The sequence below is a fragment of the Acanthochromis polyacanthus genome, chromosome 21 (assembly GCF_021347895.1).
Source record: "Acanthochromis polyacanthus isolate Apoly-LR-REF ecotype Palm Island chromosome 21, KAUST_Apoly_ChrSc, whole genome shotgun sequence".
NCBI classification, from domain to species: Eukaryota; Metazoa; Chordata; class Actinopteri; family Pomacentridae; genus Acanthochromis; species Acanthochromis polyacanthus.
The window spans coordinates 19,588,395-19,604,256 of NC_067133.1; the positions used below are offsets into that span (position 1 = coordinate 19,588,395).

General features: G+C 40.5%; 1 protein-coding gene across 4 annotated transcripts in view; it reads left to right on the forward strand.

Moving 5' to 3' along the window:
• The window catches only part of gcgra (glucagon receptor a), a 51,366-nt gene that overhangs the window by 20,351 nt on the left and 15,153 nt on the right, over positions 1-15,862 (forward strand). Inside the window, exons 1-3 of one of the 4 annotated variants that reach the window (XM_022212360.2) lie at positions 13,255-13,415; positions 14,798-14,945; positions 15,378-15,474. In XM_022212360.2, coding sequence (XP_022068052.1) covers positions 14,892-14,945; positions 15,378-15,474 — 151 coding nt within the window. In that variant the 5' untranslated portion in view covers positions 13,255-13,415; positions 14,798-14,891. Of the gene's footprint in view, positions 1-13,254; positions 13,416-14,162; positions 14,323-14,584; positions 14,610-14,797; positions 14,946-15,377; positions 15,475-15,862 lie in introns of those variants that run through there. The other 3 variants (XM_022212361.2, XM_022212362.2, XM_051941542.1) reach the window with 3 other exon arrangements.

Genomic DNA, 15,862 nt, shown 5'->3' on the forward strand with positions numbered 1-15,862 from the left:
GCTGGGAAACTTGCAGCGTCTTGGAAACTGAAATCCTTCTGGGAGAATTACAAAGCACTTGAGGCAAAGTTTACATAAAGATGGCTTTAAACATCTGATGTAAGTGTGTCACTGTTATGCAAGTGTGGGTTTGTGTGGACAGTGGTGCAGTGTGTGTGTATGAGAGATGAGCGAGAGTGGCAGAGCATAATGTGTGTATACTGTAACTAAGGAGATGGAGCTGCAGATAAGTTGTTTAGTTTTTTCTGCCAAGTGGTAATAAGAAATTGAGATCATTTAGATTAAGGATTATACAGATACTAAGAGAGGGGAAATGGAGTGAGATAACAGATGAGTTTCATGAAGTAAAGGAGCTGTGGAAACCAAATGAAATCGAGACAAATGACCTCGCTTGGTGTTTGACAGCAGGAAAGTTTTGACATTGCACCAACAGCTTTGGACCTCTGCTTATATCTAAGTTATCCTACAAAAAATAGTGAATTCATTATCAGTGAACTAGAATGATGCTCAGTATTTTCAGGATTACATTTTTTGCCACCTGGGATGATGTTACAGTCGGCTCTGTGGAACCTCACCCTAGACTCACCAGTCATTTTAGAGAATTTGCTGCATACATACAGACACACAAACATCCAGTATCTCTCTAAATATCTCTGAGTCAGTGTAATAGCTTGAAGGCTAGAAATGGTTGCAGCTGGGACAGTGTTGGTGAGCAGCGTGATAATTCACAGCTGGAAGTTTAAAAATAAGGTAGGCTGTTATTTTGTCAAGTATCAACAAAATATCACAATAAAACCCAACATAAAACAGTGTACGTTAAATCAAAACCATCTGCCTTTGACTCAGATTGACTTTACAGATTATTTTAATTGTGTCTTACAATGCTGCGACAGAATCAGTTTTTTTCTGCTCATCCAGAGTTGAGTCACAGTGGCAGTGGGCTAAGCAGGGCTTTTAATACGTCCCCTCTCCCCAGAAATGTTTTCCATTTTTCAGGGGGATTCTGAGGTGTTCCCAGGCTAGATACTATATGTAATCCCTTCCAGCAACTTTTAGGCTGACTCTGTGGTCTCTTTCTAGTTGAACATGCCCAGAAAACCTCTGAAAGATTGACACCCAGGAAGCAGCCTAATCACATGCATAAACCATCTCAGCTGGCTCCTTTGGACAACAAGGAGAAGCTGTTTGATGGACCTGTCAATCATCTGTCACGGCAGATGCTCTTCACACAGGCTTCATTCCCCTACAGCAGTACAAACATTGGCTGCACCTGATTGGACTTCATTCATTCAAGCTGGATCAATATAGTCCCTTATGGAAACTTTCAAATACACTACAGAAACATTTCTCTCCAATCTGTTTTTGAAAACATTTGAACTGAGAAATAAGCCATGCAGTTGTTGAATGTCTTCATTTTAGTCTTTTGGGGAGATTCCAGAGCTGTTGAGCGGTGACCCGATGCTCCTGATTTGCATAAAGTCGCCTAGATCTCAAACTTCATGCGAATATAGAGCGGGCCATGCAACACACAGTGTCTAGAAATGTGTCACACCGCTACAGGAATGCATTGCTTTGCTGTTTATATAGACAATGAATGGGAAGCATTGAAACTACCGATCATGTAGGCATGTGTCACTACCCAGCACTCATGACCACAAATGACAGATGGAACGCAGAGCAACTGGTAGATCGAGGGTTGTGTTTTCTGGCTCAGCTCAAATACAAAAATATAACCATTTGCAATAGCTTTGAAAGATCATTAGACCTGGCATTAAGGGCTTTTTCCACTTTAGAGTCAGACCAAAGTACTTGTACAGACAATACATGGTAATGGGATAAATCCAGTCTTGGTTTTAGTCTCTTCAGGGTATTTGGCGATAACCATAAAAGCACAACCAGTACCATCCTTATCCTCTTTATTGCAGCAGTTATTCAATCAGCATCTAGTATGTAACTGATTTAATGCACTTTTCAAAGCTTTTCTGGAGATTCGGCAACATCTCTTAGGTATAATGTCCCTCTTTCCTCCTGTAAAGAATGAGTTGTCTGGTATGTTTATGGAGGAAAAAGAGCAGTTTGCAGACAAAACATATGAAGTCAACGTCTGCACTGGCTATCTGCACCGTTCACTTCACCCTTTTTAAATCATCTTATGGTGTTTTTTCAGGTGTGAATATGAAGCAGTATCCCGAGTCCACGCGTGGCATGCATACCTGTGGTAAAGGTTAATTACCCCTCCTTACTTATTCCAAGTCCAGCAGCCTCTGATTTCCGCCCCAGCAGCTTCTTCTGTCTAAATAAGGTTTAACAGATCCACTATACTTATGTATGGGGTCCGGTATTCCGTGCAGCTTTTATTTGACAAACCACCTTGCTCTGAAGTATCTGATAAGTTCCAGGCTGACGGCAAAGTAACGGAGCAGCATAAAGGAGCTCAGGGGATTACTGTACATAAACACTGCCAGCATCTATCAGAGCTACAACAGAGCTTTGTCAATACAATGTAGAGAAGACACAGTGAAGGAGGGCACTTTCATAATTCAGCAGGGTCGTTTGGAGTAAGCTCATAAACATTACAAAGAGCACTGGAAAAGGTTGTCATTTGAGTCACGCAGGCAGTAATGTCAAGCATCCCTCACAGGATTACGGGAATGTTTCTGAATGTGGACACACTGAAAGACATCATTTGTATGTCTTTCTCCTCTCTTTGCTTAGCATTCCCACCTCTGTTGTTTTTTTCTGGCATTTAAAGAATTTCGTATGATCTTTTTAGTGACCATACAGCACACACAACACCTATCATGAGCATGAACATTGTCATTTTGTGCAACTCATATCTCCTTCCCACAATCAAATGAAAGTTTTCTGATCTGCTTTGTGACTCTGCCAAGTCATCGTTTTTAACTCTTCCTGTTGTACTTTTTCTTGTGCTTGTGTTAATTAGTGATTTACATGATGATTGGCGTACGTTTGTCTGTTTGCGACATTACTCAAAAACGGACTAACGGATTTGATTGAAATTGTCAGGGAAGGTCAGGAATGACACAAGGATCACTTCATTAGACTTTGACAGTGATGCGGCTCATAGTCTGGATGCACGGATTTGTTATAGATTTCTGTATCATTGATAGTGTTACGGCATCACTGTAGCTATAACAAGTGAACGCCACGTCAGCTGCCTGCTGGTGATCAGATGATTGCAATCCTACTACAAATCAACTGTTGTGGACTTAGCCGTCGAAAATGATACAAGAAACAATTAAATTATGGGGGTGTTTCTTAGTCCCATCAATTCCCGCTACATATTTAGGTCACATGATTCGGTATCCCTACATAAGATACACATGCAAAACACACGCCTCTGCTCAGCACAACGTCATTTTGCTTGTGAGTACATCTACATTCTATGGTGCCGTTATTTTTGCTACAAATTTTTTTAAGATTTCCGCTGTCGGAAATGATGTAATGACTGAGCAGTCTAGGTGGAGTACTGTGCTCTCTGAGTACTTTTCTTGTTTATTTTGTGTTTTGCTTCAAGGACGTGTGCGTGCGTGTGCATGAAATGTAACTTTTTTTTCTTTGTCTTGCTTTAAAGGGGAACTTCGTTTTTTTCAACCTGGGGTCTGTTTTCATGTCATTTCATGCATGTGTGTGATGGAGAAATGAATTTTCGACATAGCTCCAGTATTTAGCCAGGCAGGCAGCTTAGCAGCTCAGCTAGCAGCTCAGCTAGCGAAAAGTATGGGGCAACTTGCCCCCCCGCATCAAAGTCCGCCCTTATGTGCTTTTTTCCCACACTGACCGGCTCGGATAGTCTCAACGAGTGTCCCACAACATACTAGAGATGAGAAGTGAACGAAAACCTCCACATTACCTGGCGATCGCTCTTTCGCTAGAAAGCAAATCTCGTTCCGAAATTGCAAGCTATCGCGCGATTTCGGAACGAGATTTGCTTTCTAGCATCCTGAGATTTGGATACAGACCACAACAAAGAGCGATCGCCAGGTAATGAGGAGATTTTCGTTCACTTCTCATCTCTAGTATGTTGTGGGACACTCGTTGAGACTATCCGAGCCGGTCAGTGTGGGGAAAAAAGCACGTTAGGGCGGACTTTGACGAGGGGGGGCAAGTTGCCCCATATTTTTCGCTAGCTGAGCTGCTAGCTGAGCTGCTAAGCTGCCTGCCTGGCTAAATACTGGAGCTATGTCGAAAATTCATTTCTCCATCACACTCATGTATGAAATGACATATGAAAACAGACCCCAGGTTGAAAAAAAACGAAGTTCCCCGTTAAGTTTTTGTTAATCTCACATAACAGACCTAACCCCTCTTGGACTTAATTAGGCAGGTTTATCATGTGGTCTTGGTTTAGATAACAGTGTTTGCCAAACAGCTGTTCCTGTCCTACTGAAGCCTTTGTTCACCCTAAGTGAGGTTGTATGATGTTAAAGCATCATAAAAACAGCTCTGACACGAGCTCACACACGCACAGACACACAAAGGTATGGATATGTTCTTGTTTTGGTCGTAATCTTGACATTTACTGCAATGGAGTAAACACTGTGTCATTAGATCACTCAACACGGCCCCTACTTTTGCAGTATATCGCTGCACATCATGTCACGTAAAACCCTGTTGTCACCGCATAGAATGAACATCCTCCCTATGTAGTTTTGGCACAGATAATGCTTTTTTTTGTAAATGTCAAAGTGAGGATTGTTTTCAATTCACAGACAGCACTTTCATGTAAGCTTGCTGGTGTTGACATGTGAAACTGCTGCGTTCGCTTTGCTCCATGCTTGCTTGTTTATACCAAATCTCAGGCAAATGCTGTGAATGTCATGGAGCAATTTATCACCATGACAGGTCCATTTTGTTTACTCTCGTGAGACCGGCCTGAGATGCTTCGCTAGTTTTGTGCTTCATAAGGTGTTTTTTTTGTAGGAACATGCAGTCACAAGTCACTGCTTTGCATTTTCTGGTCCCGTGAATTCATCTGGCAGCTTTAGACCGGATTGTTGAGATGTGAATTGGTTCAGGTTGGACTGTATGTTTGACACATGTGTGTGTGTATATATATATATATATATATATATATATATATATATATATATATATATGTACCCCATCATTATTCCTATAAGTTTGATCACATTATCTAGCTCAGTATTTTTCCACACAGCTTCAACTTAAATTGAGTTGTATTCAGTAATTGAAAGCACCTGTGTGGGCTCGCAGACCTTTTAGTTATCAAAGTGACAAGTATGAAAACTGGAAAATGAACACAGTGTCATACAATGTTTCTAGCAATAGAACATAAAGTTATATAACATAATAACACTTCAGTAGAAGTAGCTCAAACTTGTATTTGCAGTACTTGAGTGGTTCTCTCAGCAACAGCGGTCTCTGGCTTAGTGTACAGCAAGTTGCCAAACCCTCAGAATGAGCAGAGGACTTTGACTCCCACTAGTACAAGTTAGACACATTTGTGCTAATCTAAACAGTGCAAAATATGAGGGTACTTCAAAATGTTCACGACCTCACCAGGAGAAAGGTTGTCTTTGCATCGTTTTTCAGCACAGTCTCTTTTAACTTCAATGCACTTGACCCAGAGAAGTTCAAACTTTTCTGTTCCAAAGAAGATCACATATTGAGCCTCCAGATTCTCCTCAGCAGCATGGATGACTTCATCGAAACTCTGAAAGTGGACTGCACAAATGGGATTTCGGTTTTGGAAACAGACAGAGCTAGATTGAGTGAGATAGGTTCAACAGTCCTGCCACCTGTGCTGTGTGCATAGGCATATCATCCTAGCATTGTCCCGCTCAAAGTTTTATTTTTCTTTGATCACTTCAAATATTGGAGTTTTTGGGGACAGTGAGGGGCAAAGGGGCTTTAAAGTGTACAGTTGTGCCCCAAAATAGAAGTTAGACCACTTGTTTCTGGGTGAGGCTGAGAACTTTTTGAAGTACCCTGGTGTGCTTATATCCTGGTTGAGATTCAGGCATATTATTTGCTGCATATATTCCAAAATCTGACTCTGTAGTTGTTAGCACAGAAACAATGTGTGCAATGCAGATTTACAGGAACCAGTGTGTTCCTATTTCTCCAAATCCTTTTCCCTGTGTCCCTGTGCCAGTTAGGTCAGTGAATATCAGCAAGTACACGGCCAGAGACTAATTATCTAAGAGCTCTTCATGTTTGAATCATGTACAGCATTATTCCTGCCAAGCTCAGACAGTATCTACAGGATGGTGTTTCCCGCTCTTTGCTGGCAACACTGCTGGACTCTAATTATGCTGTTGTCTCAAGATCACACTTGTAACCTCAGGAACCTAACTGTGGTTCATTTTGTGGTAAGCAGCAGCTAGTTGGAAACTTCTAGTTCCGAGGAGGTGTGATTGGCCCGGCTTTGCTCATGATTACTGTAATCTACTCATTAAAAGCAACATGCTTTGTGTAATGGAAATCTTGGCAATCTTGTGATGAATGGAGCAGTCCTGGTTGCAGCACAAAAAAATGCCTCCCAGGAGGAAAATGATGTAGTGGTGCGGGGTCTGAACAATCGCTTCACATATCAAGTGACATAAGCAGCTGAGGGCGGATGTATGACATTATTCGGGTCATTTAATAGTGGTCAGTGGCAAGCATGTGGGACAGTTTGACAGCGGCCATATAATGTAAAGCACTGGAAAGTGGACTGATTGGGTAATACAGTATTCATCTAAAAATATCAATCATGCTAGAATTCTGAAAACAACAACAAAAGTTTCCAATTTTTGAATGAAAGGCAGCAGAAAATATGGTTTTAATTACTCTTTCAACTTTCATGTGATTTAGATTCTTTGATTCCTTGTTTAGATTGTTCCATAAATTTACCCCTTTCGCAGAAATGCAATGCTCCATTATAGCCGTTCGAGAAAGAACAACATGCAAGGCAGATGGCTCGTGTCATTTTACATAAAAGCTGTAATCCGTGACACCAAAATTGCTCTGCGGCAGTCTTGTTTGGTCCCGACACACTCATACAGGTGCAATCACCTTCAGATGACAAAACGGAAAAGAGAAACTCACCTGAGCAGCCTACAGAATGTTAATGTGAACAGATTCTTGTTACCTGTAACTGATCACTTCATTGTTTATTTAAATAATAAATGAGCAGCCACATTGTTTAGTCTTTCATTAGTGTGAGCCATTGCTTCTTCTGTTACACTCACATTATAAAGTGTTCATTTTAAAATGCATTTTCTTTGATACGTCTGTGCCTTTAAACAGACACATTTTGGAAACGCTGCTGACCTCATTTTCTTTTGAAACTTCTGGAATTGAGCTGTAGTCTGGAAGAAACAGATGCAGACACTTTTGGAAACAATGACGCAGACACTCACATTTTATTTTCTGATTGCGCGCAAGATGCCACTGTGTGTCTTTTTCTGATTCATCATGCTCCCATTGTATGACAGTTTTCCGGACACAGCAAAAGACATTAGCCTTCGGTAATATTGATTAATTCAACAAATGGAAAATGAATCAAACGAAGGAATTGTTTACCTTATGTATACTAGCAGCTGCCTTTCTTTTCTTCATTGCTGTTGTTCCTTAACAGCATTTTCTACAACTAAGCAACCAACCTCCCTCTTTATGTCTATAATGTCTAATATTGGAGTAATTCAGTCATACATGTTGGAACTGGAAACCAATTCTGAAGAGAAATAATGATACAAAAAACCCCACTCTGTAAGTTGGCAGGATTGGTGCCTCAGATTTATGATGTAATAACTTCAAATGAGAATGAAATCAGTGCACCTAGTCATGGTTTTGATTGTTCATTTAGCTTTTGATGTATCTTCTAGCTTTAAAAACAACAACAATAACAAAAATGGACATTATAACAAGGTGAAAAAAGTTTGGGGTCAGTTAGAAATGTCCTTATTTTTGAAAGAAAGCAGTTTTTCAGTGAAGACAACATTAAATGAATCATAAATACAGTGTAGACATTGTTAATGTGGTAAATGACTATTTTAGCTGGAAACGGCTGATTTTTAATGGAATATCTACATAGGGGAAGAGAGGAACATTTCCAGCAACCATCACTCCTGTGTTCTAATGCTACATTGTGTTAGCTAATGGTGTTGAAAGGCTAATTGGTGATTAGAAAACCCTTGTGCAATTATTTTGGCACATGAATAAAAGTGTTAGTTTTCATGGAAAACATGAAATTGCCGAGGTGACCTCAAACTTTTGAACGGCAGTAAGAAAAGTAGAATTTTCAGCGCTCTTGTGGACAAATTCTTTTCAAAATACAGTCAAAACTTAGTTTGGTATTGGAGCTCATTCTTTGCTGTGATGATCACAAAACTCAGTTGAGCCATAGAGTAAAAACAATGTAGCAGAGTGAACATGGTAGCTGCTTATCAAAGGTTCTCTGTAGGGTCGTTGTTGTAGGTTCAGTGCATCTCACCAAAGAGTGCATGAAGCGGCATCCAGCCACGGCCAAACACCTCCCACGCACAAGCTCAGCGCAGAAAAACCTCACACATTCACACAATACAGGTGCAACCTCAAATGTTACACAACCGTTCGTCATTATTTTCCACCCACATTCATCCGTAGTGACCTCTGAATTGGAAATGTTTATCGAAACATGTAAATAGCCAGCGCACAGAAGAGGTTAGGAGCATCCAGCCGCCGGGTCACTGCAGCTGCGGATGCATCCTCGGTTGGGTCGCAATCTGAACTGCTACTACGCTCCAACAGGGTCAGTGACAAACGTTTTGAGCGCTTCAGAGGTTAGCCACATTATATGGCTGCTGGAGACTGAATCACAATTTTTCCATTTGTTTTTGAGGATTGTACGCATTGTCTCGCCGTGTTATTGTGTTAGAAAGACACAATGGACTCCTTTGTCCAGTTTGTTTACATATGAAGAGTTTATTTGCAAAAACAGGTAACTCCGTTTTCAGAAAACTCATTTTTTTATTGTTTACTTGAGATGATAATAATGATAACACTAATAATTTATTTTTCTCTATTTTGCCATGTATTTTTCTACTGAGTCAAATCCACTCAACTTCAGTTTGATTATTATTATCTCAAGTAAATAATAAAAAAAAGTTTTCTGAAAATTTATCAAAACGGAGTTACCTGTTTTTGCAAATGAACTCTTCATATAGACTGGAGGTTGTCATACTGTTAACATTCACCTTATTGTTAACTTATTATGTATATATATATATATATATATATATATATATATATATATATATATATATATATATATGTACACATACATAAGCTATTGTTTTCCACTTGTAGGAGAATATAAATGATAAACTAAATTTTGAGATTGTGATACAAGATGTCTTTTTTTTTTTTTTTTTTACAGAAAAACACATTTCTCCTTCAAGTTCAGTGAAATACAAAGTCCTGTTGACATTTTGAACATATCTCTAAAGTGCAAGCATGTGACAGTATATTTTATAAAGGCCCATTTCATGAACATCGGCATATTTATTGAGGCTTATAGAAAATGTAGAATGTGTTTAAAGGCATGCGTAAGTGAAGGAGGATAAGTAAAACCTTGACACATTTTCCAAACACCATTAAGCAGAGGAACACCAGCAGTCCCCAGGGACATCCACATGTCAGACCCTTCAACAAACTCAATAGTCCTGAGAGACTGACTGACCAAATTAAGTTATGATAATACAGAGGATAGCTACTTGTTTTTTGAGGAAAGACTGACTATGCTCTGCAGGGGATTGTTAAGTGTGATGAGGTGTGAGCTCTGTGGGATCGAACACGATGGGGCCCCATTTTCAGTGTTATTGATTTTAGCCCTCTGGAGAATCAAACCTTCCAGTGTGTTTGAAAATAACATGGTAGGTAAAAAAATTGCACAAGTCATTAGAACAAGAAGCCATTGGATTTTTAAACTTCTGAAGGTCTGTGGTCAACTCAACTGTGATCTGCAGTTCTGTCAGGAAATGTCCAATAAAATCAGTGTAGTATTTTAAATTGTATGAGCCTCACACTCAGGTGTCTTCACATCTTTTGGGAGTTGCCGCATATCTTAGCCTAGTTCTCTTCATTAAAAGAAAACCTAAATCTCTCTCCCAGGCCATTCTACTTGAGGAGATACCTCCATCTCTTCCATATTCCATCAGAATCTTATAGGCTGATGTGCTTTTGGCCCAGTCGGACATGAAGAGAAAGGTGTCTGTCAGGATGAATTTTTACATTGAGTCACAGTGATCTGAACTGCAACGTTCATGTAAAAGTTTCTGAGTGTGGAGGAAATGTTGTTCTCAAAAACCATTTTGGCACTTTTTCTCAACAACTATTGCCAAGTGGGGTGGCTCTATGCACGCTCTCAAGAATTTTTTTTCCAAAGAATTCCTCAGGACCACTGGAAATCTGACTGGAATGAAAGAAGATAAGTAGGAGGAGCTCAGATAAAGAACAAACACTGTAATTACATGATTTTCTGACATTAAAGAGGGTTAATACATTCTAACATGATCTATGATGTGGTAATTGTTCAGAACATCCCACAGAAAAAGAAAAAATAGTTGAAATAGCTGATTGTAATTTGTGTTTTATATTCAGATATGTGTGCTATCAAACTAAAGATCAGGTTCGTCAAGCAGAGTGACGATGCTTAGATTTAAGCAACATGCTGCCTTCGTTGCTGCAGAACGTGCTCCAGCATGATGATCTGTTTCCTCTGAACTCTGCGTCACCCTATTATCAGATAGTGGGACTCTCATCCAGCACTGTCATGCTCAGTGTAGCATCTGCAGCCCTAAGGTATGAGCATGGCGTGCTTTGCCTCGGCTAATTTAGTCGAAGCGTGGGAAGCTGGAAGAATATGGCGCATAGCTTGACAAAACTTGCGCTGTATTCTTGTATTAACGATCGTGATATTTCAGAAAAGAGTGTTTTATAAATGTGCTCAGGCCTCATTAGTGGCAGTCAAAGTTGTCTAAGGTGGGCTAGGCAGGACGGTTTGACTTAGTGCGCACTTCTGTGTTTGGAAAGCCGAGTGATAGATTGCCGCTCAGGGGCATTTTCTGAGCTGGACAGTTGTTTTTTTCAAAGAGGTTTGTTTTTGATCCTTGGTGCTCCTCTCTGCCACGCATTCATGCACGCATAACCCTCCTTTTGTAACTTTATTTGTTAGACGGTGTAATCAAATGAAAGTAAGTACTCTCTAACAAACAACAGCGATTGTTTGCGGCCATTGTGTTAAGCCATCCAACGTGCACTTGAACACTGAGCAGTTTTTATGTTGTTTTCAACATTCGGGGAATTTGCGCCATGCATTTGTGTTCATCGGAGTGTTTTGTTTTTACACAAGTACAAATAAATGACAAAGTATTATTCATACAAGTAACTGCCCATCCTGTTCATCCAAGGCCGTAGCAGCTCTTCTTATCTTTATGTTTATTTACACAAAAAGATCAACATTGCATCATTCTCACATGCTGAACACAAATCCATGCAGACATGAAACATTTCTGGCTTCGTACTTGCTTGAGTATGAAGAAACTGAAGGAACCTCAAAGGGTTGCTCTGGCTCACTCAGCTGCTGTTGCACCTCTTAAATCAGATGTGCAACAATGGTGATAAAAGCGCCAGGTTTTTTCCTGAAACAGAGGGCTAGTGGGGTAAAACAACACATTTCAGAAGACCTTAATAGGTCTGAGGTCCCAACGGACTGAGCGAGCTAAGTGGAAGCCCTGAGCGGTACAACCCTGGCCGGCTATCATAACAGCAGAATATACATGCCTAATTAGTCCCACACCTCCAAGCCCATTAGTTCCACTCCAGCTCCCGCCAAATGGCTGTTGAGAGACCCATCGTCCTGCATACGAAGCATCCAAGCAGTCATACTGTATGTGACGCATCTGCACATTATTTTTGCAAGAGAGATTTAGAAACACACCAGATGTTTCTTTAGACATTCTCTCATGCTCCGGCTTTGTGTTCTTTTTTAACATTGCAAGTAGTGTATCTCAATTCTAGGGAGAACCTTGTTTTGTGCTCAGCTGTGGGGCATGTGATGTTGTTAGATCTAAAAATATGCAGAAAAAGTATATATATAAAAAAAAAGCTGAGAGCTTAAAGCTCAAAGTCATTTTAGTCCAGGGGCCACATTCAGTCCGCTTTGATCTCAAGTGGGACAGACCAGTAAAATCAGAGCATAATGACCTATAAGTAGCCACAAGTCCAAATTTTTCCTTATGTTTTAGTGCAAAATAGTACATTCTGAAAATGCTCATTTTAAAGGCATTATCTTTTTACAAAACATTATGAACAACCAGAAATTTCTTAAGAAAAGACAAAAAAACACAAGCGAGACACGAGAAACAAAATGACAAAAACACGAGACAAATGACAAAAGTTAGACAGAAAAAGACAAAAACAAGACAAAATAGGACAAAAATGAGACATACAACAATAAAAATGAGACACAAAATGTCAAAAACATGAGACAGATTACAAAAGTCAGACAAAAAACAACAAAATCAAGACAAAATATTGCAAAAACGAGATACAAAATGACAAAAATGAAAAAAGAACAATGAACAATATAGTATTTTACTTTATGATCAAAACAACTTGTCATGGTCGAGAAATGTTTTTTAAATTTATAGTTTTATCAGTTTACAATTTGTTGTTAATGTCTTCTCTGTCATTTTTACACTTTACAAAGTCATCCCACGGGCCGAATTGGACCCTGCGGAGGGCCACTTTTGGCCCGCGGGCTGCATGTTTGACACTCTTGTTTTACATCTACGCTGCCAGTTGTTCGAAATTTGATGAGGCTGAGAGGAGGAAACAGTTTGGTGTAAAGGTCATCAAAAAGTCATTTACTCACCAAAGAGAACTCAGGATTTTTGTTGATACTAAGTGATTAAGTTGACATTATTTTTATACAGCGTGTCTGGATCTCCACCCATTCTGTTAGTGTAAGACGTGCCATTTTCAAATTTAACAGACAACTTAACTATGTAATGGTCACTCTGTGTATTGTTAGGTCATGGAAATGTGGTTATGGGCCAGGTTGAGAAATTTATTTTCTCACTTTGGAACACCCTCTCTCTGTTCCTCTCCGTTTCGTCATCGTTCCTGCGATACTCAGCTGAGAATGCCGTTTGGTTAATCATTGTTCACTGCTTGGTGCTAAGTTGCAGAAAGTGGTGCAGGCCGGCTGACCGTGTTACAAAATTAGTCTTTGTAAGTCTGTGTGGGGAGAGGGAGTGAGTGTGGGAAGAGGGAAACCCCTTAAAAACTGCCTCACATGGCGTAATATTTATGCCCTGAGGAAGAACATGCTCTCGCCCACATGCGTGCTTTACTAGGACTGAAGTGTCATCCAATCACAGAATGATGTCTGACCTCTTTCTCTGGTAAGAACTAACCTGAGACACTTCCATTGCAGCTGTTTGGTATTGCAGAGCTTCCTTCTCAGTGCAGTGTGACTGACATAGTGTGGCGGTTGTTTTGTATATGTCATTAGTTTAGCATGAAGTTGTGTTTGGCAGACATTCAATGTCCTTAATGACCTGCACTGGGACTGAAATGTTTGAGCGACAGCCAACATATTTGTTTGTTTTAAGGCTGTTATGTTGCTGTAAAATCAGTGCGTAACAACATCAGCAACAATGGTGGAAAATGGATTATGACAACAGCATGTCTGGTAGGGCTAAGGGCTATGATCTGAGCTGGACTAGTCCTGAACCGATGTCGGGCCAGACAAGAGTAGCTCTGATCCCTCAGGCGCCCACAGCAATCAGTCCGTCTGTACTACAGCTCATGCTAACTGCATCCAGCGGTTATTACAGTTAAAAGGCCATTTAGAAAGCACTTTGGTTTAGATATTATCAAGTCTGACTTCCAGTACGGATTTGTTATATATTGGGCAGACATTAGGATTGTGACTGGAACCTCCCAGTTGCTGTTTTACCCCAGATTTTAGAAACGTGTTGACATTTTCAATCAATGCGCAGACTGAAAAAGTCGTTCAATTCAGGCTTTCCCAACCTCATACATCACATGCTGTCCATCTGTCATGAAACATTGTGCTCTTATCACTTGAACAAATACCTGCCCCCAGTAAACAAAAGAAATTGCTCACACATCAACATGAACCCGTCCTCCTACCCGCCACGAGACTAGAACAGAATGGAACTTGAAACGTTTTAGCCAAAAATGTTTCCATGGTCAAGGTGTTTTTTGCAGAAACGTTTCAGATTTCGTTCCGTTCTCCGGCTTCAGCCTAAAATCTATCGGGAGTTTGCGGCAATCGAAACGCAGGTGAGTGACCTCTGGCACACACTGACACACGCTTGACCAAATACTGACTGGCTTCAACACTGAGGTGGACAGCAACCAAATGTGAGTCACCGAGTAAATGCAGCTCTGCTGAGCTGCAGCTGTCTCACAGACGGGGACAAACAACATTTCTTGGAGGTTTTTTTTACCTTGTATTGGTGTTCTGGACAGTCTAGTTACCGCTAAATCCTCCTCCCTTCAGTCAGTTGTTGTGGGCAGTAGAAGTGGGACTGGTCAGGCTCACAGTGGATGTCCTTACCTCTGACTAAGTTAAACAAGCTCTTAATTTTATGTCTTCTTTTGTATGATTTCTAAATTTGGAGTAATTATTGTGTGGTAGACATGACCAAACCTTTTCCTGTTTGGTAATTCATTTTGTACGGCCAAGCTGAGCTGAGTTAATAATCAGTGTGTTTGCAATGAGCTTTGATGAGTTGTGTGTCTCTGTGTCATTTAGGCTGTGTGGCGAGTGTAGATAAGCCCCCTTATGAGGTGAAAACCCCTTCCTGTCCTGCAGTATCCCCTCCCAGCACCAACAGCAGGAATAAGGGATGTCACGGCTCTTCCTCTTTTTGGCAATGCTCATTGTCTCCTGCAGCATCCAGGTGGGTTAAAGGAGCACACACACACACCCATGAATACATAACGTGCATTCTTTTGCTAGAGCTTAAAAGCCTCGCAGTAAGTTGTCTGAACTTCTATTAGCCAGTGGCCTTCACAGTAAGGAGGTTGTTTCTTTAATTCTGCAGAAGCAAGCCAGTGAGACGTGTTGCGTAAGCCTGAATACATTGCTAAGAAACTCAAGCCCCCTCTTGCACTGACACAAATTAGAGTGGGCCACAGCATCATCTTGATGGATTATATCCCCGGCATGAGTACAGATTGTTTACAGCTACTGTATATATGAAGTCAAGGGAAACAAATGAATCCCAGTTTGCCAAATGGCTTCTGAGAAGCTCACATTCTCTATATTTTTCTTGCTTGCTCCACATAAATGTTGTTGAACTGTCCTCTGTGTTCTTCAACCATGCCATTAGGTGTCTCCTGCTACTAGTCTGAATAAGCTGAAGCAGAGCTGGAAGCTGTACATGGAAGAATGTGAATACAACAACAGCAGAGATCCACCAAGCACTGGTGAGTTAAACATACTGGATATACTGGACCTCAAATATATGATTATGGTTAAACAAAAGGTTATTTCAGGGGAGTAAAATAAACTATAAGAACATCACAAAAAATATCATACACAGCTGATGTGAACTTCTTCGCAAACAATTGGTTTTCTACACATCCAATTGATTTTCAATTCAATTCAATTCAATTCAATTTTATTTATATAGCGTCAATTACAGTCAACTCGTCTCAAGACGCTTTACAGAACCCAAATGCCTGACCCCCAGAGCAAGCCCAAAGGCGACAGTGGCAAGGAAAAACACCCTTTTAACAGGGAAGAAACCTCGAGCAGAACCCGGCTCTATATAGGGGGGACCCATCTGCCTGCTGGCCGGGCGGGTTGAGAAGG